Raw genomic sequence first — 22,012 nt, 5'->3', positions numbered from 1 at the left:
ATTTGCTTAAAAGTCAATAATGTGTTTGTTTCTAAGTAGTCTAAGGCTTCATTTTTATTATTATTAAGGCTTCAGTTTATTATTATTATTTGTAATTATCAGGCTTTGAAGCTTTGTTTATATACTGCTTGTTTAAAAAAGGGCAATAAAGAGACATGTTTGACCAAACATGATGAATAATCGTGATTAATAATCATGATTTCAATATTGACCAAAATAATCGTGATTAATATTTTGGCCATAATCGTACAGCCTTACTTGACAGTCACAATGGCAATCCCACAGAAACTACAACGTGACCCATTATAAAAATGAGTTCGACACCATGTTCCGAATACGTAAAAATACGTCCTTGGCATCGAATGAGTTAATTCCACGGCATTTTCAGGAAACTTGTATACTACACGGGGTACTGTCAGCCTGTTCCCCGCTGCCAGGCGAACCCCGTCAGCAGCACTTTCCTCCACGCTCAACTCTCGCAGGCAGACACACAAGAGACTCCGTGATGTTGTCAATCAATGCCACCGCCTACCGCCGCCTCCCGGTGAAAATCAAAGATGCTCGGTATTATTCCAGATTGCCGCGGTACACGCTGTGGGATGATAGCATGCGCGCCGGAGCGCCGTGCGCACACATCTGCCAGTCTTTATCTCGTCACACGACGTCACCCGGTCGCTTTGGCGAGGCTTTGTCAGTGAAGATGACAGGGAAGGTTGCTTCATAAACGCGGCGTGCGCCCATCTCAGTTTCCCCCCTGCTGCTCGGGGATGAAGGAAAACGATGATCTTGGGATTTTTCTTCCGTTCCCTCTTTTCCATCGAGCGTCCCGTATCACCTTGACTGTATAACGTTCAGGCGCGGCTGCTCGGATGACATTTGGTGGCAAACATCAATCAATCAATCAAATTTTATTTGTAAGTCTCAAAGGGCTTTCACAGGTGAAAAGAGGTCATGGCGAGACTTCTTTTGAAAAAAGGAGTCGTACAGAGACATCTTTTCGGTGTAAGGTACACAACAGCATCCCCTGTCAAAGCTCCCAGAAGGGGAAGGAAAAACTCAAAAACCCCAATTTGGGGAAAATCAGAAACCTTCAGAAGGGACCACAGGTGGGAGGAGCCCCCTTCCAGGCCCATAAGTTGAAGTGGATGCTGCATGTACCAAATACAGACAAATACAGATACACAGAAAACATTGTGCATGTTGCTGTTTTTTGATTGATGTTTTGATTTCGCTTCCTCCCCCAAAAGATAAAGTTGGTGAATGTTGGAAGTGAGCTGTGGTTGAAGGCCAGAAAAAAAGTGAAAAATTTAATAATCTTGAATCTTGAAGCAAAGAGAAAGACCAAATATGCACCATATTTTTCGGACTATACGCCCCACCAGTTTATAAGCCGCACCAGCAAAAATTCTGCCAAAAAAACAATTTTTGCCACGAATAAGCCGTAGCAGACCATAAACCGCAGGTCATAACATCAGCTTTTTACACGGAAAGATAGTATATATATAAGTTTTATAACTTTTTTGTTAATATTTATTCAAAAGTTTGATTGCCCGTTTACAGCAAAAGTGTTAACATATAAGCACATTGCACATAATTAAAATATACAATCATATATTTGTTCCACATCAAAAACTTTTATCCATTTTATTTCATGTGTAATTTTTATCTATTTAATACTATATTTTTAAAACTCTATGACTACAGCTAGTGGTTCAAAGCACGTAAGCCGCAGGGCTCAAATCATGAGAAAAAAGTTGTGACTTATAGTCTGAAAAATACATTATTTTTCTGTTAGTTTCAGGGCCGAGAGCAATTATAAATACTCAAGGAAGGACATATTGGTGTCAAAATGTTTGCAAGTACAAATTCCAACCCCAAAACCTGTCAGCGGCATCTTGGCTTCACAGGACCGCACTTTTTTTCGTCCTTATAGCATATCTTCATTTGGTTTGTCCTAAAACTTCGTAAAACGTTTGCAACAAATTCAACTAACTGACCCGTCTTTGTGTGTCTCTGCAGGGAACAACTTCCAAAAAAGATTTTCACGGGACTTGAAGTTGGAGAGGCGGTCGGGCCAAAGGTTGGCCAATACTGTCCTGGGTGGAGAGGACACCATTCAGGCCACCGTCAGGTAGACGCCAGAACCTGCTCGCCATGCTGTAGCTCAAGGAGGGAACGCTGGCTAACAGCTGGATAGCGCCTTTGATCTTTCTACCGACCCTTCGGTCCCAGAAATACTTCTGCCTGTCTAGCGTCCCTCCAACGATGCCAGTGCTAAAGTCGGCACTGCATCATCACATGTGGTGACAGGACACTCGTGGACCGTCAGTCAGCGCGGTGGGCGGTTTTGGGCTACGAGCACACCAGGAGGCAATTTCCGGCAGGCGTGATCGCACCATGCGACCCTGGGCCGGTTCATGGCGTTGGATCACCCTGGTGCTTCTAGCCTGGGGGACGCTACTCTTCTACATCGGTGGACATTTGGTGAGGGACAGCGAACACCCGGAGCGTTCCAGCCGGGAGCTCTCCAAGATTCTGGCCAAGTTGGAGCGGCTCAAGCAGCAGAATGAAGACCTGCGCCGTATGGCCGAATCGCTCAGGTGAGGGATCGTGGAATGGATTTACCGACCGAATGTTTGCTTTTGCTATACGATCTCAAACTAATTCAACTGATTCCGTGACAGGTTAAAAATTTTTGAAAAATGCGGCCGGCTGGGGCTCGAAATCGTCGTATGGCGGGCAATAGAAACCTGTGCTAATTAGCTAATGCGTATAAAACCCCAGGTAAAATCATCAAAATTGTATCTACATATTTAAAAATTTGTAACAAAAAAATAGTAACAAAATAGTACAGTAAGTACTACTTATATGAGCACTCCCAAAACTTTAGCATATCGGCATTTTAGTGACGCCGACCAATAGCAGACCAGCATCTTAGGGATGCCGTGACGGCGACCAATAGTACAACAGCATCTTAGTGACACAGACCAATAGCAGACCCGCTTTTCAGCGACGTCTGCATTGACGCATGTAGTGAGATATGAGCGTGGTGTGACTCGCAGGGTCATGTGCGCGCCCACTGACTGCCTAGTTTTGTAATTGTTGCCATAAAAGCCATAAAGCGTGAAAAATACCGTAAAGGGGGGGATGGAAATACTTCGTATTTCACTTCGGAACGTGAAAAAAGCGTAAGCAAGGGGTGTTGTAACCAGAGGGTCCACTGTACTCTTAATGTCTGTCTGACTGTCGATCAGTCTAATGCAGTGTCACTATAACACAACTTAGCAATACGTTGACTCCAATTAATTTGCTCTTAATTTGAAAAGAAAGCTGTCACGACATGAAAAGCCATTACAATTTTCTGCTACCTGCAGAAATCCTCTTAAAATCTCTCGTACGCCCTGAAGTATCCTCACATTCCTCCAGGGGTACTCATACCCACATTTGAGAACTGCTGGTCAAGCGTGTTTTCTTCACTGTCAGTGTGAATGCTCCAAAAATGGGGATTATCTCCATTTGTGTCCTTGAGCCTAACTCGGCTAAGTCAGCGGTTCTCTAACGGAGGTAAGAGTACCCCTGGGGGCACATGAAAGTCCTTCAGGTTTCTGCAGGTGTCATTGAATCTAATTTTGTGCTTTTTAATGCCATGACGGGAACTGTACGTTCTCTTCGAATCAGGAGCAGATTTATTGGAAAATAAAGCAACGTATCGCAGTGACTCCTTTACAAACAGTGTTTGGCCATAATCCTGCACTCTAAAAAAAAAAAAAGAAAAGATTTCTTGCTTGCCAAGTGTTTATTTCAAAGATAACATGTTCATTTATTTCCTGAGGTCCAGCAATTCAATTAGGGAGAAACTCACGGACCCTTGTGGTCTCATCAGTCATTTTCCAAATCATCATCCGCAGCCATGTGAAGATGATCATTTTTCTTGATTTCCCTAAATTTGATGCACCTCTGATTGCGTGGTCGTATTTTGCGCGGCGTGCGTTCCAGCAAACAAACGTTACGGCAAAGTTTCATCAAAAGCCAATCAGCGCTGGTGCAAATCCTCGCTGACAAACAGAGATGGATGGTCACACTCCTCAGCAGATTTTATTGTAGCTTTATTATACTTTGGCAGACAACAGTGTTGTTGTTTAAGCCCATTAAGCACGCAGCATCTTTCTCACATTCAGGATCTGCGTAATGGAGAGACAGATGGTTCTCCTCCTACTCCTGCATGCTGACACTGTTTCTTTTTAGCACATTAACAATAGGTCCGTGTTGGGGGGTAAGGCTTCTATGAGTGGGGGAACACATTGGTGTATCCCGATGTGTGTTGCCTTCACAGGGAAGCCGGCGTTTCAGATGTTGCCGCTTCTCTCTGATATTCGCATTCGCTTTGATGCCGGGCTCTCGTCAATGTTCCCAAATGCAAAAATCCACGCGCGAGTATCGCCGCCGACAGCTGGCCCCTTCGAAAAAGTGAAAACAAAAGCGGCTTTGAGTCCGGATGGGTCTCTGACAAGTTGTTTATTAGGGTGTGGCAAACACCGTCGAAACGCCGAAGCACCGGGCATCGGAAAAGGATTTTTTGGGCTGTTGAAGAGAATCAACTTTGGTGTTGGCCATAATGGCTACATGGACAGAAGAACACGAGGAGATCCATCATGAGTGAAAATAAAAGCAGTCTCTTTATTTGCGTATAAATAAAGCTTTGGGCGTGACGTGAAATGTACACCATTAAAATTAAGCGCTAAAATGCACAATAATACGATCCCACGGATTAATGCCGTGTGACGGAGGTCCACTGCAATGTATAAAATGAATATAATGGGACGCTTTCATTTTGGAGTTTTTCCTGGCGACATTTCACAACAACTCTTTACTAAACAAACTCTTCCTGTCTCCTGGAGTGAATTGATATAAACAACACAGCACTGTTCTGAAATAATGTTCAATTACCAATTTAGGGAACTAAAAAACAACTTACCGTATTTTCCGCCTTCAATTTTCTCAAAAGATGAAAGTGCGCCTTATAATCCGGTGCGCCTTATACTGTGGGTTTTCATTTTCGGTGGACGAAAAATAAAATAACTTAATCGCCATGTAAATTCTTCAATACATGTTTGGTCATTCATTATTAAGTGAAAGTGTGTCATTTGGCTTTCTGAGTTTATAATTGTTTTTCACCACGTACTGTAAATACATTTTAAATTTGATCCTAATACCAAAATTCGATCCCTTTAGGAGAATTACAGGATGAGCTTGTTACTTTCAAAATACCGGTATTTTTTCATGATTTCTCATTTGAAAAAAAAAAAAGAATGGTAAAATATTGTCAGATCAGACAGAGATGGTTTGTAAAGACCGCAAAAAATAAAAATAAAACCAATGAGCCTGTTGCAAAAATGTACATTTTCATGTGTGCGCTAAATGTTCAATTTCCTCTCTTTCTGCAATTTAAAAAAAATAAATAAAAATTCAACACCGGAACATTTAACCGGGACATTTTTTTTATGTCACTCTTTTTTTTTTTTACCTCAGAAATGTTTCCTCTTTTCTTTTTCCCGTGGATTCAATCTCACGAGTTATCGCACCTGGTGGGTTTTGTGTCCTCCCGTCTCTAGTGCTTATTGTTAAGATTACACTCAGTTTTTAACCGCGGCTCCACAGCCCCTTGATGGTTCTATTGCAGTGTGCAGCAAACCCGTCCAAAATCACAGACAAGCACCTTAAGCTTCTTCAGCCTGTTTGCCTTATATTCTTAGTCTCAAAGGCTCTTTTTCTTGGGCACAGTATCCTCTGAGCTTGGCACAGTTTCTCCTCCGCTTGGCTCCGAGTTGGAGCAGTCGGTTTTTCCCTTCAAAATAGCATCACGCCGCACTATCCAAGAAAAAAGAGCTTCCCCTTTATTTACTTGTCAATGTTTGGTGAGACACGTTTTTTTTTTTTTTTTTTTCGAGCGTAGACTGTGGCCATTATTTTAAAATGTATGTTTGGTGCAAACACAACAATCGTTACCTGAGCTGATTATTTCAATGAGGCGTGATGTAGCTTTTGACTTTTGCAACCAAGTCCAAAAAATATCAAGAAAGTTGTACGACATATGAAATATTTAAGTCAGATTCATCATATTCCCACAATACTTGTACTCACAAGATATGATTTTTACGGACCATCATTTTATTTATTTATTCTTTTTTTTTTGGTAAGCCATTTTTCTAGATTACATGGAAAAACAAACATTTACATGCACAATAATATTTAAAGCGATTTGAAATGAACTACATTTTCGGTCATTTCACACCAAATGTATTTGTTTTGTTTTTTTTGCCAATTGGATGTCATTTCACACCAAATGTATTTGTTTTGTTTTTTTTGCCAATTGGATTTTTCAAAATGAGTCTCAAATGACAGCTAGCGCGGTACATATTAGGAATATTAGGAACCGATATTGTGATTGCGATTAAATTTTGATGAATTGTGCAGCCCTCTCTAGAACATAAATCTTATTGTCAAGAAAAATTTTGTACTGATTGTTTTGTGTTGTCCATTGCGTGTACCATTTTTTTTGGTAGATTTTGCACCTCTACCGCCACAACTTTTTCCATTTAAAAATGTATTTAATCCATCCATTTTCTATAAATATTTTGTGAGGAAACATGCAGGCATCTTCAGTGTGTTAAAGAGAGGATGTTGCTGTTGGCAGACAATTACAAAAAAATTAAATAACAAAAAAAACAGTATAAACGTTTGCGGAAATATCTCATTTTATTACGTGGTTTATAATTCGGCGCATCTTATCCGTGACCAAAAATTTTTTTGCTCATATTTTGCTGCTGCGGCTTTTATACCGGTACGGCTTATGGTCCGGAAAATACGGTACTCAGGAAAATCTTTTCCAGTCGTGCTTTTTGCTCACTTTGAAACAAAAAAAGCTCAAACACAGCCTTGGCTCTGTTTGCACGTGGACATCGAGTCATAGAAAGTCCGTCGCCAGGAACGCCCGTCCTCCTTAAACGATCGTCCTAACGGACGTCAGGACGAGCATTATTGCGCCGCCCGTCATCCCTTCCCCCGCTCCTCATCAGCATCGCTACGCTAGCAAAGTGCTGACGGAGGCGTGGCGCCCAGCCAGACTACCGCCCGCAGACCTTTGTCACAGACCCACTGACTTGGTAACAACTCGCCGGCTTTCTGATTGACTAGCTCAGCCCACGTCTGACCCAATTCGCTGCCTGCGATGTCCTCCGGCTTTGGACTGGGAACACCAATGTGTCAGTGTCAACAGAGTGAGACACTCGTTTGGAAAAGCGTCCCGCTGACTTAAGATATTAAAAGCTTTCTGGATGCTTTCATGCAATGCTCAGTTCTCTCATTGAAATTCAGATCCATGAAAGTTACATTAATGGCGTGGGCTGGTACTTTTGTGCGGAGTTATTGAGAACAGCAACCCGCTGCGTCCACGATGAGTTACGGTTGAACTTGATCTTACTTCGCGTTACGCAAAAAAGCGCTATTATGTACGGCTATTGTACAAAACACTTGAAGGGGCCGGCTTTATTTGAGCTCATTTGTTTGTGTGGATTATTGATTTATGCATCGCACGTTATTAATTTGTGCAATATAACCAAAAGCCCCAAGACACTTCATTTATTCACTCTGGTCAATTAATTCTTTTGACACTAATGCATCATTTTCTGTTATGTAACCGTGGACTGGCAAACTCATTTGAATGTATTAGTACAAAAACATCAACATCAATTATGTCCAAACATGTTTGAATATCATTTCCAATATTTGCAAAAAAATAAAATAAAAAATCCCTTTCTCCGTAGTATAGTAAAGTCATAAATAAGCTGAAAGATATAAACATCTTTTTTTTTTTTTTGCGCCTTATAATCCAGTGCGCTGTATATATCGATAACATTGACATTCTTTTGAGCGTGGCTCCATCTAGTGGATACATAACAGAATGCAAATGCAGTCCTCGTAGCGTTGATTCCATGTAGCTTTGAATCCATGCGCCTTATAATTCAGTGTGCTTTATATATGAATTATTAAAAAAAAACATTCATTGAAGGTGCGCCTTATAAGCTAAATGCTAAAAAAAATAGCATTTGTTCTCATAATGCGGCGGGGTGCAGCTGAGCATTTGCAAGTGAGAACAAATGTTGACTCTACTCTTCTTCCGTAATATAGGGCTCTCCATCATTTAAAAAAAAAAAAAAAAAAAGGAAAGGACAATTCAATTAATGGGTCAATGCTTCAAATTAGTATCACCTGTCTGGCCTTTGGTTAGTCAAGCCATTAGCGAGCGCCAGGCACAGCGCCAAGCTCCCGATGAGCCAGTAGCATTAATGAGAGGTGAGCAGGGGGTCGAGCTTCTCAATCCGTCAGGCTCCGCCCTCTCTGCGGCTGCCACTCACCTCAGACACTGAGCCGCGGCTCAAGCGGACGCGGCGACGCTCTCCAGGCCCGCCGGTGAGACTTGGGCGAGAGCGAGGGGTGACAGTGACAGCTGGGTTGAGCGATGAGCTCCTGATTGATCCCCGGGCATGCCGGCGGAGGGATGGGGGGCGGGCAGAGGTGATGCTGAGGGTGCTAACGGATGGATTTTGTGAAGACAAGTGATGGACGATATGGCCAAAAGATCATAACACTTGCCGTGTTATCTTGGACTCTTGAAAGTACTAATCGGGTGAAAAGGGGATTTTAGCTTCCAGGCTCCCCCTGCTGGTGTACTTTACTTTTTTCAGGTTCGAAGTCACTGAAAGAACTGTGTAATAATAAACATAATCTAGTGTTCCTCATTATTGAGGTTATGAGATATTATGAGGTCGGTTTTTTATGGTCCTTTTAACACGTGTTCTATTGTAATACATTGACTCAGTCAATTCCATCTATTTTCATAACCGTTACCTTATTATTTAAAAAAAATATATATATAAATAAATACTGTACTTGGTAGTGAATGTTTAAATTCTGTAAAAACATATAAATGCGCCTTTGGGATTGAATGAGTTCAGTATATGTACAGTATATGATCACACATCATATAAATGTATATATATATATATATATATATATATATATATATATATATATATATATATATATATATATATATAGTTTTTTCCTTGCAAATTGAACTTCAATTGGAAAGCATTGTAAGAAGACACAGCCGAGCTGAAATTTCACCCAGATGGTCACAAAATGTCAAAGTTCAACATGGCTCAACCACTTAGTTATCACTACCAGGATTGTGCCATTCTTCGACTAAATTACTGCAAGAATGTTGAGGAAGAAAATGACCCAAAACTGGTTAAAATACGACAAACAAGTGTTTAAATCATATTGTTGAGATTTAGACACACATGTCAGCGGTATTAAAACAAAGACTGCGTGCATGACAGTATTTGAACCTCCGTTAATGGAAAACAATCGTATTAGCTAGTGTAGCATAACATCTGCCCACCAGACAAAAAAATGATACGGTCTCAAAATGTGAATTTGCCTGATTGATGGGCAGGCCTGTTGAAAAGAAAAAGGTCAACACACACTGGGCCCATTGTGAGGGTTGTGTGGTGTGTGAAATAGTCTCTTATCAGATGTGCTTGTAAAACATAGTAGCATCCAAATCAAGAATGCAGCATTCAGAATCAGTTTTATTGGGGATTACAGCCATTGAGTTTGCGGTCACATTCTGGGCGCGGTAAAGGAAGAAGACGTGTCTTCCAAAGAAAACTGATTTCACACCGCTGGAGAGTCAACATCCGAGCGCTTGAAGCACCGTCATTTAACAATAATTTACTTCCCGTCATCCTCAAATCAATCCGAGGATTTTTGCTGGTTTTCAATGGGAAAGCAAAACTGGACTGCCCATTTGTGGTGTTTACTTACCTCGCCCATTGCTGCATTCCTCTGCTTCATTTGTTTGACCAACTGGAGTCAAGTGTTTAAGATGAATGCTCCCACTTCATGTTACAGTGGACTGGATTCCAACACCCCTGGAAGCCTTTTTAAAAATGACCCAATGTCCATCCATCCCTTGTATACGTAGAAGATGCCGTAAGTGTTCATTGAAATACTCATCTATACATAAAACATGTAGTAAGCTGGAGTAGGTTGTAACCTCTCTATGACCCTTAAAAGATGGATGGATGGATTTAAACAACACAGTCATTTGTCCCAGACTTCCAAGTCTTCTGACTAACTCTGAGCACCACGAGATAGGTAGCAGTGCGCCGTAGCAGATGTTCCCAGGTCCTCTTGAGATGCCATCTGGGATAAGTTGGGCAGGGTATTTCCTCCACCCAACGTCTGTTTATGTGATATACTGCTGCCGTGTATTTCGGAGTATGCTTGCAGTCTGTTTGGAGCGTCCTGGCGAACCTCTGCACCTTGTCTGTTCTCATCGTCGTGCTTTTCTTCCCCGACCTTGGGCTAGAGCCTGTCGTGTTGTTTTGTTGCAGTTTTAGCCATGTTGAAAAGCCTTGGGGAGTTAGGTCGCGCTGAAAGTAGGCCAACTTTATGTTGAGTTGTGTAGCGTGATGTCGTTAGGGTGGGGTCCTAGAAAAGGCCTGTGATATACTGTTTGAGCAGACCCTGTGAGATAGTAGACAGGCACAGACACATTTCGACATATGTATGCCACTCGAGTAGATGGACAGAAGGGATATGTGTGTGTGTGTGTGTGTGTGTGTGTGTGTGTGTGTATATATATATATATATATATATATATATATATATATATATATATATATATATATATATATATATATAATATTAGTGCAGAAGCGTACATTGGTAGGCTATACTCAATTAGCTACCAATTAGTTCACTAGAGATGCGCAATTTAGTAACTGCACAATAAATTTTAAAAAATAAAATATTCTCAATGCACTAAGGCCACAATAATTTAACCACAATACAGCAGGGGACAACTGGAGTGGAAATATTACGTAAAAACAAGATTTTGAACAAAAATAGCGTCTGTGTGCATTCAGCATTTACTCGCCTGTCATGCAAATGAACTGTTTTTTTTTCAGTCATTTTTGCAGCCTCTGTTTTTACTAGATTGCTCTATTCCGTTCGAAATGCAGCCCTTGTGGATTGTAACTATTTGGTACAGCCACAATGAAAATCCCGCCCCCTCATATTCTACACCATATGCTGCATTACTTTCGTCCAAGACACTCTTATTCCTGATATGTGAGGCATTGAAAAGGTCAATTTTCCAAAATTTGTGAATCGTGACTCAGCAGTTACTATTATAAAGTAAATTCCATAGCTTAATGATATAGATCAGAGAACTGCGCTATGGAAAGACAAGAGAGTGCTTTGGTTGTCTCAAAACAGTTGGGATGAAAAAAATAATTGCCTGACATCCTTTTACATGAAACTATTAGAAAAAAAATGGAATGTGTCAAAATACACTGGGGCATTGGCGAAGTGCTGCAAAGGCCATGTTAATGAGTCATCAATGCATGCAAACTCAATTTGCTCCCTGAGTGACGAACATCAGTCGCTCGCAGGCATGAGGACGAGACTTGAAAGTTGCAAATGTGCTTATTGATGCACATCAAGCCATGAAAGTAACTTTGAGCAAAGAGATGGACCTATATATATATATATATATATATATATATATATATATATATATATATATATATATATATATATATATATGTATGTATATATATATATATATATATATATATATATATATATATATATATATATATATATATATATATATATGACAGATGTTACATTAAAAAGTTCTTGTTGTGTTGTTGTCATTTTTGCATTAAAATTCGTCACAGTCGGAATGAGTCTTCAGCGAAACAGAATTTGACATTTCGGAAAAAGCAAAACTCACCACGTCTACAATATAATGAGCTAATTTATCCGTCACATCTTCTTGTGCATGTTACATCTGTATTTGTTAGTCAGCCATTAACCAAAGAAGGCTCCACCCGGTATCAGCGTTGCTTCCAAACCACCTCGGTTCACCGCACCTTTTTTCCCAGGCATGTTTATGAATAGGAGCTCCCCTTTCATGCTATTGCATTGAAGTGGATAACCGTTTCTTTGTCGTCATCCTTATCCAAAGCATTGAAAAGCAGTCAGCGGGGATTTAATATTTGGGCTCTTGCGTCACTCCCTGCAGTTTTTGTTTCCGCTGTTGAAAAAGATTTTCAACTGTGTTGGCATGACTTTTCCAATGCAATACGCAGCAGCGGAGCACGTTTGATGTATTGTCATCAAGGTTACCGCCACGGCGCTTCGGAATACAATATGTGACCATGCCAGTCGACTCACCAGCGCTCTCTTCGTTTTACCTTGTAACAGTAAATCGCTGAAGGCTGCTTTGTTTAGTCCTTGCGCGGTTTGTTTACCGTAAAAAAAAAATCAAGTCAAAATCAACGGCAATAAAGCTATGTATTAGCGTTACGGAACTTTCGTGACCATGTAGCTTTCGCTCTCCTCGTTTTACTTGATAATAGTAAGCCGCTTTGTTTGTACAGTCCCAAAAGAGTCGGTGTCATATTCAGGCAGCGTGGTTAATTTTTTTTTTTCCCCATCTCTCCCACAGTTTCAACCCCCCGTGGAGCTTTTCAAAAGAAAAGCATTTTGCCGGCCCGCTTTTGTTGACTCAATGTTTTGGTCATTATTTTGTTTAAAGTTGTCCTTTGAATACATCAGATACAAAGAAAAACAAAGTCTTCTCATTTTGTAGTCTGATTTATTTTATCCTTTATCTGACAAACACATGCAAGTCCAGTAACTTGTTATTTGATAGACTATCAAGTAACCAAATCCCCTGTCCAGATTTTGCTGGTTTTATCATATCAAATAAATGTGGTGATGCCACTAACAAGAGCCTAATGCCTAATTTTATTTTGAAAGATGTATCCTACCCATACATACATACAGATAGATAGATAGATAGATAGATAGATAGATAAATAGATACTGTAACTAGTTAGCTAGCTACTGTAACTAGCTAGCTATAGATAGATAGATAGATAGATAGATAGATAGATAGATAGATAGATAGATAGATACTGTAACTAGTTAGCTAGCTACTGTAACTAGCTAGTTTTCTTTTTTTCAAGGATTCGGCATTTCAAAATTACAATGTCATGTAAAGTTAGCTCATGTTACGGTACTTATACTTGGTGAAATGTGCATTATTGAGTTTTGAGTGTCAAATTAAGTTATGAAAAGCTTGTAATGCATTTTAGCTCAATTGAACTCATTGTAAGTAGCGTATAAGTGGGTCTTCGTTGCATCTTGCCTTTTCTGTCCCGCCCTTCGAGTTATGTGGTAAAATGATAGTTTCGCCTTTTCGTTTTTTTCCCAATATCTATTGCGTAATCCCACTCGTTAACAAACATTTGTGGGAAACGCGAAACCTCCTTGGCTGTTGGAGCAAAGCGGAATGAAAACAAATCCTCTTTGGTAATAGCATGATTGGATTGCTTTAGTAGAACAGTGCGAAATAAAAAAAATAATACTGTGGGACTCATTAACCTTTTACAAGTCAGGTCCGTGCTGACAACTGCAGAAATTGAACAAACGAAAAATAACTTACAGCTCCGGCGACAATAAAAGTAATCATTGCATTCAGCGCAACACAATGTGTAGTTAATTTTAATTATAGTTGTAATGTGACTGTCTTTATCTTTATTGTTTGTCATTTCGAGTGTAGAACACGCACCGTTTCATTGTTCCCGCTGAAGAATTATAGTAGCGCTGCTGCCACTGTCTCTTATGTCTGCTCTTCCTCCGTTGTTGACCAGGATACCAGAGGGTCAGGCGGAGGCCGGTTCACTGGCTGCGGGAAGACTGCGCTCGCTCGAGGACCAGTTAACCCGAGCCAAACAGAAGATCCACACCTTCCAGAAACTGACAGGAGACGGTAAATAGCAAAGGCCCTTCCTATGATGAGTTGGCATGCAGCACAACTATGAAATATGAGTGGCTTAGTCACGGAAGTATTATGAAAACTTCAACATCAATCTGTTTCGTGAGGTGACTTAGAAAATGCTCTGATTTCAAAATATTTCTTGCATCTATTTTCATGTATGGAGAAGCAGTTTGAAGTTAAACTATTCTGAACACGTATGTTTTTACCATGATGGACACAAATTACAGTTTCAAGTAGAATTCACCTTTTTATACCAAATTTTAGCTGGCTAATATAATCCTCGGTTTAGTTATCATTACATTATTTATTTATTTATTCTGGCTCTGTCCCGGTCCCCATTAACAGTGAAAAATGAGGGATTACCGTATCTTAAAGGGACAGTGTGTAAGGTTTTTGACTGTTTATCATTAAAAAGGAATAAATTGTGTGATTGTAAATTTCAAAAGCTTGCAAATGAATGTCTTAATGACTTATTATGTATGAAATATAATCATATGTTTAGTTATCATTATATTATTTATTTATTTTATATATCATTAAATTATATTACATGGGGGGTGGCTTTTCCACGGAGGCGGCCATGTTTGCTACAGCTACGTAGGTAAATTCACCTGCAGCCTATCCCTGCACACTATCCCTTTAAGAACAGTAAAAGTAAAAAAGCAAAGCACAACATTATTATTTAAATTACTCTCTTTTCCATAATTGCATTCTTTGTGTCCCAAATAAAGCTATATACAGAGTACATTTCACTGTTTTTAAAATATTACACTGCAAATGCAGCCATTGGCTTTTTAAACTGTGCAGGTAGTCAAATATCAAACCGGCGCGGCTTCCATGTGTATTTACCTCTGTAAGCGTTGGTCAGAAAGTGCAAGAAAGCTGTCAGGTGTGTGAGGAAGGTGTGAATAAAACGGAAGCGCCGTGAATGCCCCAGTGGCACAATGCGAGTGAAAGGGAAGAGAGGAGACAGACAGAGAGAAAATAAAGAGGGACATGTGAGCGTGAAGGGCAGCGCGGGGTCAGCCTTTCCATCTTGCCGCAGGGGAAGACGACGCTAAAAATACCCTCTAGCTTTTTTTCCACCGAGGGAGGGGAAAAAAGAGAATGCCAGATAGCAAGTCAGAAAAAAAAAAGAGACAGATTTTCCGTCTCATCCTGCTGGAGGCTGCCTTTCCCTCTGCCTCCATTTTTTTTTTTTTTTTTGCTGTGTTTCTCAGCTCAGAAACCAGAGCAGGCAGCTGTGTTATCCATGAGTTCTACTCCACATTGTTTGGCTTGGGAGGAGTATCGAGTTGCTTCCTGTTGTTAGAATTGTGTGTGAAGAAAAACACAAGCGGAGAATGGGAGAGAAGCAGAAAACAGCGATCAAGGGCTTGGTAATGAGGTCAAAGCAACACCTAGGGACACAAAATGAAAACTTTAATGGTGCTTTTCTCAAACCTTCCTTCCATTAGTCTGCTAATGCTCGTGTAATATATTACGCAAAAAAAAAAAAAAGAAAACCCTGTGGCATCTTCTTCTAATTTACTTCTAAATACTTTGAAGTCATTTATGTGTCACTTCATTGAAGTGTCATCTTGTTGTGATTTGGGTTGAGCTAGTTTTTTTTTGTTTTTTTAACCCCCGCCCGACCTCTCTGCGCCTCATGCAGGCCCGGGGCCCACTCAAGAGGAGCTGCGCCGCAGAGTGGACAATGGCGTCAAGGAGTTTTGGTACTTTGTTCGCAGCGAGGTGAAGAAACTGGCCAACGTTGAGGTCAGCGAGAGGCAGAAATACGCGGAAACACTCCTGACCGATTTGGGAAACCAGCAAAGGTGAGCGCCTCAAATCAGACTTTTTCATCAATTAAATATGACTTGTAATGTTTTTATGGTTCTCCGAAAGGTGCGATGATTAATTGACAAATTCGATCAAATTAATTAGGGCTGTAGCTAAGGTTTTTTTCAATTATAATTCAATCTGTTGATATTTTTTTTCATCTAATCGATGCATCATATTCGGAAAAGCACATTTTTATTTTCTTTATTCAAAAACAGTTAAACTGAAAGTGAAAAAAATAGAGCGTCCGCCTCCGGCCTTCCTGTGTGGAGTTTGCATGTTCTCCCCGAGCCCGCGTGGGTTCTCTCCGGGCACTCCGGCTTCCTCCCACTCCGCAAAAACATGCACGGCAGGTGAATTGGACATACTAAATTGTCCTTAGGTGTGATTGTGCGCGTGATTGGTCGTTCGTCTCTGTGTGCCCTGCGATTGGCTGGCAACCAGTTCAGGGTGTCCCCCGCCTACTGCCCGAAGTCAGCTGAGATAGGCGCCAGCAAGCCTGCGACCTCTATGGGGATAAGCGGCTATAGAAAATGAATGGATGGATGATTCCGTTATTTCACTTAATTGCTTTCATGGAGGACTACAGGAAAGCATTTAGATGATTTGAAATGAGTAAGCTATCTAATTTTTAATTTAAGATGAATAAATTAATTAAAAGTAAAATTCGTACGTTAAGTCCCCAAATAAATTATCTTAAGATTAATCTTTGCACATTATAAATTAAACGATAATTATTATAACTGATGCACAGTTCATTTTTCTTTTACATTTCAAATTGTCCAAATGCTCAGAATTCGAGCTTCTGATCGTAAATATCCAATTTCTGTTATCCTTCATGAAAATATTTATTTAAAAATGCATTTATTGATTTGACATCTACCTGGACCGTTCACCCTCACCTTTCAGTACATATAGAGTCAGATGGTCAAGTTCTGAAGTCTCAGAACGGCGGATAAACAAGCGCTCCCCACAAAGTCAACAAAGTGAACTATTACACCATCAGAAATGATGATGAAAAAAAACACCACATTTTATCCCAGCTCTTCAGTATGAAATAATTGCCCCGGTATAAAACGGCGACTCGGAAGTCAGCAGACCTTGCGCTTCTGTGCAGCTTCCTGACATTTGAATGCGTAATACTATTGTTGCAAAACAAAATTTACTGCTGCCAACTTGTTTTTTTTTCCTGCTAAATACGAGCCTGTCAGTTACCAGTCCCCCCCCAAATTATTTGGTTCCGCTCGAAAGCAATCCAATTTGTTTGTGTGTTTGTATCTGTGTTCCGTGTATATACTCAATTACAGTGTTTACAACAAGCTTTTTTTGAGGTCAAAATCTTCCCTTTTGATTCCTGTTTAGGCCGCAAACTACTTTGGCCTGAATTCACTTGTGTATCTGCGTGTCTGTATTGATGAACTTGATGTCCCCATTGTTCCACTGGCCTGACTTTGATCGAGGCTACACCGGTTTAGTTCCCCCTCAACCGTGATTACACAATAGCAGGTCAAAGTTCGTATTCGTTTTTTTCCTACCTTGTAAATTCATACGAAAGACATCCAAACGGAGTTCGTTAAACATGTTATTCAAACCAACACATCTTTAAGATTTTAGATACTCCAAAGCAGGCAGATTTTTACAAAATAACATTTTGTAAAACTGATTTTTCGCAGACATTGCAGGGAGCTTGACAACCGCAACCCAAAACAAGGGGGATTTACCCGACGTGCGAAACGCTAGCGTCATCCAAATGAGCAAGTAAAATTTGATTTCCGTGCTGATCAAGACAATTATGTCAAGGTTCTACGCTAACTTTTGCACTGGTGGCCCTGTTGCTACTAACTTGTTCAGTTTGTGGCACCGCACAGGATTTGATGGCTCGCTTTTCAATGTGGTACAGCATGAGCATACTGCTGATGTATTGTCATCTCAATTTGCATAATTTCATATGATAGAAGCATTAACTCATTAGAAGCTAGATTTGCGCTTTATCATACAATGACGGTGTAATTGAATAGCGGCTTCAGCGATTAAATATGTTTTTCTTTGTTTGTTTGTTTTTTTAATGGCGGTGCGTTGATTTTAGTTGAGGCGTGATGTGAATGCATTAAAAACAGTCACGAGGACTAGCGAGGATTTAAGCGGTAGGCCACGAAACTGACGTTTTTTGCACCTTTTTGTATTTCCTCAGTCAGCTTTAGACATGGATAAATGATAAATAATAAATTAGCAGCTGTGCAATTCAAGTGTTAATAGGTTCAATTTGTTGACTTTTAGATGTGTGAGGCCATTCAAAATTGAAGGCGTTTCCACACTTTTGACTGGTAAGTGTGAAAGATTGTGTGTGGAGTTGTCTTGCGGATGTGTTCATTCTAAGGCTTCGCTAAGAATAATGTACATAATAGCGCGATTGAATCTTAACTCACTTTCTATTCATGCATTCAGTGCTGATAAGATGTCAATGTGCAATTACCGTACACCCTCAAAATAAACACCGCTCTTTATTCACACGTCTTAGTGAATAGAATCAATTTACCTCTGGACCAACAATCTAAATAGGTCAAGCATTTATAAAGCATTAGATGCAATACAAACTACAATGCCGGCAAGTCGAGTGACCTCCATGCTTATATTTATACGCTTTTTATTGTATTTTATAACGCTGCGAGCATACCGTATTTCATGTATAATACATCGCTTCCTAGTGTGGTTATTTTTCAAATCAAAGACCTAAAATTGTATCCCGCTTACTCGGTTCAGAAATGCAGACGCTGATTACATCATAAATATTATCATATATGACATCATATACTGTATGTCCTCCCTTACTCTAGGTGGCAGTAAATGGACTCTGCAGCATACAAAAAACACTACTGTATAACAGAGGTTGAGATTTCTAGTAGATTCAAATGATCTAAATTCTTCCAAGCGTTTTTAAGCAGACTTCTCATCTCTCCCCATTGTGGTGCTCGCCAGGAGTTGTTTACTGTATTTAGGTCACAGTAGTCCTTTTCAGGCGAATCATAAAGGTGTTTGTACCGGGGAACTTCCATAAGCAATAGTTCGTCCGCCATGTTTTCGGCTCGTAAAGAAATTCCGTAAGATTGCGTAACATCTGTTCCGCGTGGAGGGGCGTGGTCACCGAAATAACGTCATTTGACGCACTGATTTTGCTGTCGTGCAAAGTCCCCTGTTGTGTAAAATTTCTGCCTGCAAATATGACTTTGTTGTGGTCTTTGAGTTTTACTGTATGGTAATTGACCAAAAAATTACAAGCAAAAATAAGATGTTTAATAAGAAGTCACAGCTCTAAATGCGCTTAGTATATGCTTGTTATCAAAACTAGTCCTGCTGTGAATAATCTGTCCTTTCTGTTATCAAGCCTCCATGCTTGAAAGTCACACATCTCTGGCGCAAATTAATGAAGTGGAGAAGTGCAATTTGCCATCTTGCACTCCTGCGGGTGGCAAATTGCAATTTGCGCTAGAAGAGCTTCTGCTCATATTCACAAAACCAACGTATATGCGCCCAGGGTGTTTTCTACAAGTTTGGAAGTAGGACGGGCATGAGTGGATGTTGAGTGGTTGCTAAGAAACAAAGTTCAAAGGTCACGGACTCAGCCCGTCTAGATGGCTGACTTCCACTCAGCGGAATGAAGAAAAGCCCGGTGCGACTTATCCAAGTGATTCATTGTAATCCTGCTGAAGTGGCTTATACAGACCATTGTCTTAGTCATTGCAGCCTAAGCAGCTTTTCAAAGACTGATTCCTCACCCCGGAACGCACTCGCACGAATAACGTAGACCTTCATGTAGGTTCCCTTGTAAGTCACTGCAAGTGCTCCAGGCAAAGGCTAGGAAATCTGCGGCAAAGAGCACTCCGATGTTTAAATCTAATTGTAAATGTCTTCGTTGCATCTCAACATAGAAGAAATCCTTGCTCTTGGGAAAACACTCCCCTGTACAGGTTTTGTCTGGATTATATTTATAAACTAAGATCCCTAACATACGTTAATATCTTCACTATCAAACCTTTTAAATTCCACCTCAGCAATTTCAAATTCGACGTATACTATGGTTGAATTTGGGTTGAGGTGAGTGAATACTTCTGCATACATCTTATTACCTACTTACTTATTACTTATTATCTTTAATCTTTGAGTTTTTAAGACATCAGCAAAATTTGCCTATGCTACTGGTTAGCAATCACTATTAGCTTTAGCATGCTAGCGATTACTATTTAAGGTCAAAGAACACCGGCTAACATTTAGTTCCAACATACATGATCTTTGCCTGTGCGTGGGGCTTATTTGGGGTTCAAAACACTGCTGGGATCTATATGCCTTTTCCACTTTGCAATAACTCAACATTGCAACTCTGCAAACAACTGCAAAAATGGTCCCTGTAGAACCCTGCTTTCGCCAGTGATTGCGGCGGAGCTTTGAATTAGGTGTTTTAAATTTACTAAAGCTAATTTTCAAGTCTACTGACCCAAGTTGGTCAACTTTTTTTTTCTTTTTTAAACAGCCTCTACCCCCCTTCAAAGATCTTCTTCTTTAAGATGCTTTACTCTCATATGCATTATATACTTACCTGTCATCATTTGCTACTTTTCAATAAACCGAGGCGGGGAATTTCTAAAGCAGGTGCTATACAATTCCCACTACAACATAAACCACAACAGATTACGCATACAAAATATGCATAGATCAGCAAAGTAATAAAACTGGCAGTTAACTAAAAGCCATGATGTAAAAGCGAGCTTTAGAAGAGATTTAGAAATGTAGGCTGTCTGAGTTGCAAGGCTGATAGAGCTCGAACCAGATTTAAAGACTTGAAGTAACGCCCCAAACATCAATCTCAGGCAGCAGTCAGGTTCATTACAGCATCAGCAGCTCCGAAATATAGACAGCAGGCGGCCTGACTGTTTTGGGCTTCACAAACGGTCGGAAGTACGTATCTTCAAATCGCTTCTAAAACTCATGTGAAGGGTAGCCAAGGACTGGATGTTCTCATATATTTTTTGTGGGGGCTTATAAGCCAGCAGCATTTTGTATTGTGGGGGCTGAATGTTATTTTGTTTTGCTGATGCCACTATGCGCTGCGTGGTAGTAATTACCTGGGAGAGATTGTTACATCAGTTTGGAGGAGGGACCTCAAGGGTCAATCATGATTAGATCACGCTTGAAGTTGGAACTTTTCTGACGTTCATTTCTTACCCTTACTTCTCTCTTTAAAGTCACGAACAATCTTGGGACCCGTGGCTAACCGATTCACGTTTGAATCAAGCACAAAAATGCACTATAAATACCATATTTAAAACCGTCTCAAATGAGATCAAGTCCGTAGGCGGCCATCGTTGTGACACCGTCCCCCGACCAATGGCAGACCAGCATCTGCGTGACCCCAGTGACGCAGACCAATAGTAGACCAGTATCTTAGGGAGTCGTGACGCCGACCAATAGCAGACCAGCATTGTAGTGACGTATGAGCGCGTTGCCCGGAGTAGACACTGCGCACACTGACCGCCATGTTCGAGGTGTCGTAAGGTAAAATATATGGTGTAAAAAACGTCGCGGTCCGCGTCGTTACGTGAAAAAAAACGTAAGGCAGGGACGGTGTAAACCGGGCTCCACTGTATTATTAATTTTGGTTGGTTTTTTTTTCAGCTTTTGTATTTTCATATTGAAAGTTTGATATACTCTACGTCTGTTTTTGCTCAATTTACGGTATCTTTTTTGTCTATTTTGTCATTCATTAATTTTTTTATTTACAATACAAACAAAACATCCGTAAATTAGTGAGGCCGCAGAAGATGAAACACCATGTTCAAATGTCTGTGAGTATTAGAAATGCTATCACCTTTTTGGTATCAAAATTTGCACTAAATCGGTAGTTGCATTCATTAAGACAGGAAACTGCACATTTTTACGAAGAAAAGCATCAATTTTTCACGAAAAAAGAATAGCGGGGGGTCCACTGTAACTGCACTCTTTGTTTGGGAGCATAAAGCTCTAACAGTGATGCACTGCACGGCTTCCATCGAACAGATCAGGCTTTCAAGTATTATGGGGTGTATCGGCATATGTGACGAGAGGCGCCAATGAATTCAAGGAAAACAAGAAACAAGGCAGTACACAAAAGAAACAACAATGGAGATCAATGAGGTTCTTTCTTCTTGGCGCGTGGTTCTTTATTACAAGAAAAGCTTTGTTAGAGAAAATGCGCCTTTTGTGCTCTTCTTATGCCATTCTTAGTGTCACATCAAT

The 22,012-nt window shown here is 40.3% G+C and overlaps 1 protein-coding gene across 1 annotated transcript in view; it reads left to right on the top strand.

Moving 5' to 3' along the window:
* fut8b (fucosyltransferase 8b (alpha (1,6) fucosyltransferase)) overlaps window positions 1-22,012 on the top strand; it is a 101,037-nt gene that overhangs the window by 47,526 nt on the left and 31,499 nt on the right. The window contains exons 2-4 of the mRNA XM_088403312.1: window positions 2,020-2,600; window positions 13,797-13,915; window positions 15,579-15,741. Coding sequence (XP_088259438.1) covers window positions 2,398-2,600; window positions 13,797-13,915; window positions 15,579-15,741 — 485 coding nt within the window. The 5' untranslated portion in view covers window positions 2,020-2,397. The remainder of the gene's footprint in view (window positions 1-2,019; window positions 2,601-13,796; window positions 13,916-15,578; window positions 15,742-22,012) is intronic.

This window comes from Hippichthys cyanospilos, chromosome 20 (assembly GCF_059441005.1).
Source record: "Hippichthys cyanospilos isolate Australia breed blue-spotted pipefish chromosome 20, RoL_Hcya_1.0, whole genome shotgun sequence".
NCBI classification, from domain to species: Eukaryota; Metazoa; Chordata; class Actinopteri; order Syngnathiformes; family Syngnathidae; genus Hippichthys; species Hippichthys cyanospilos.
Note: the sequence above shows the minus strand (reverse complement) of the source record. Positions and strands in the feature narration are given on the sequence as shown.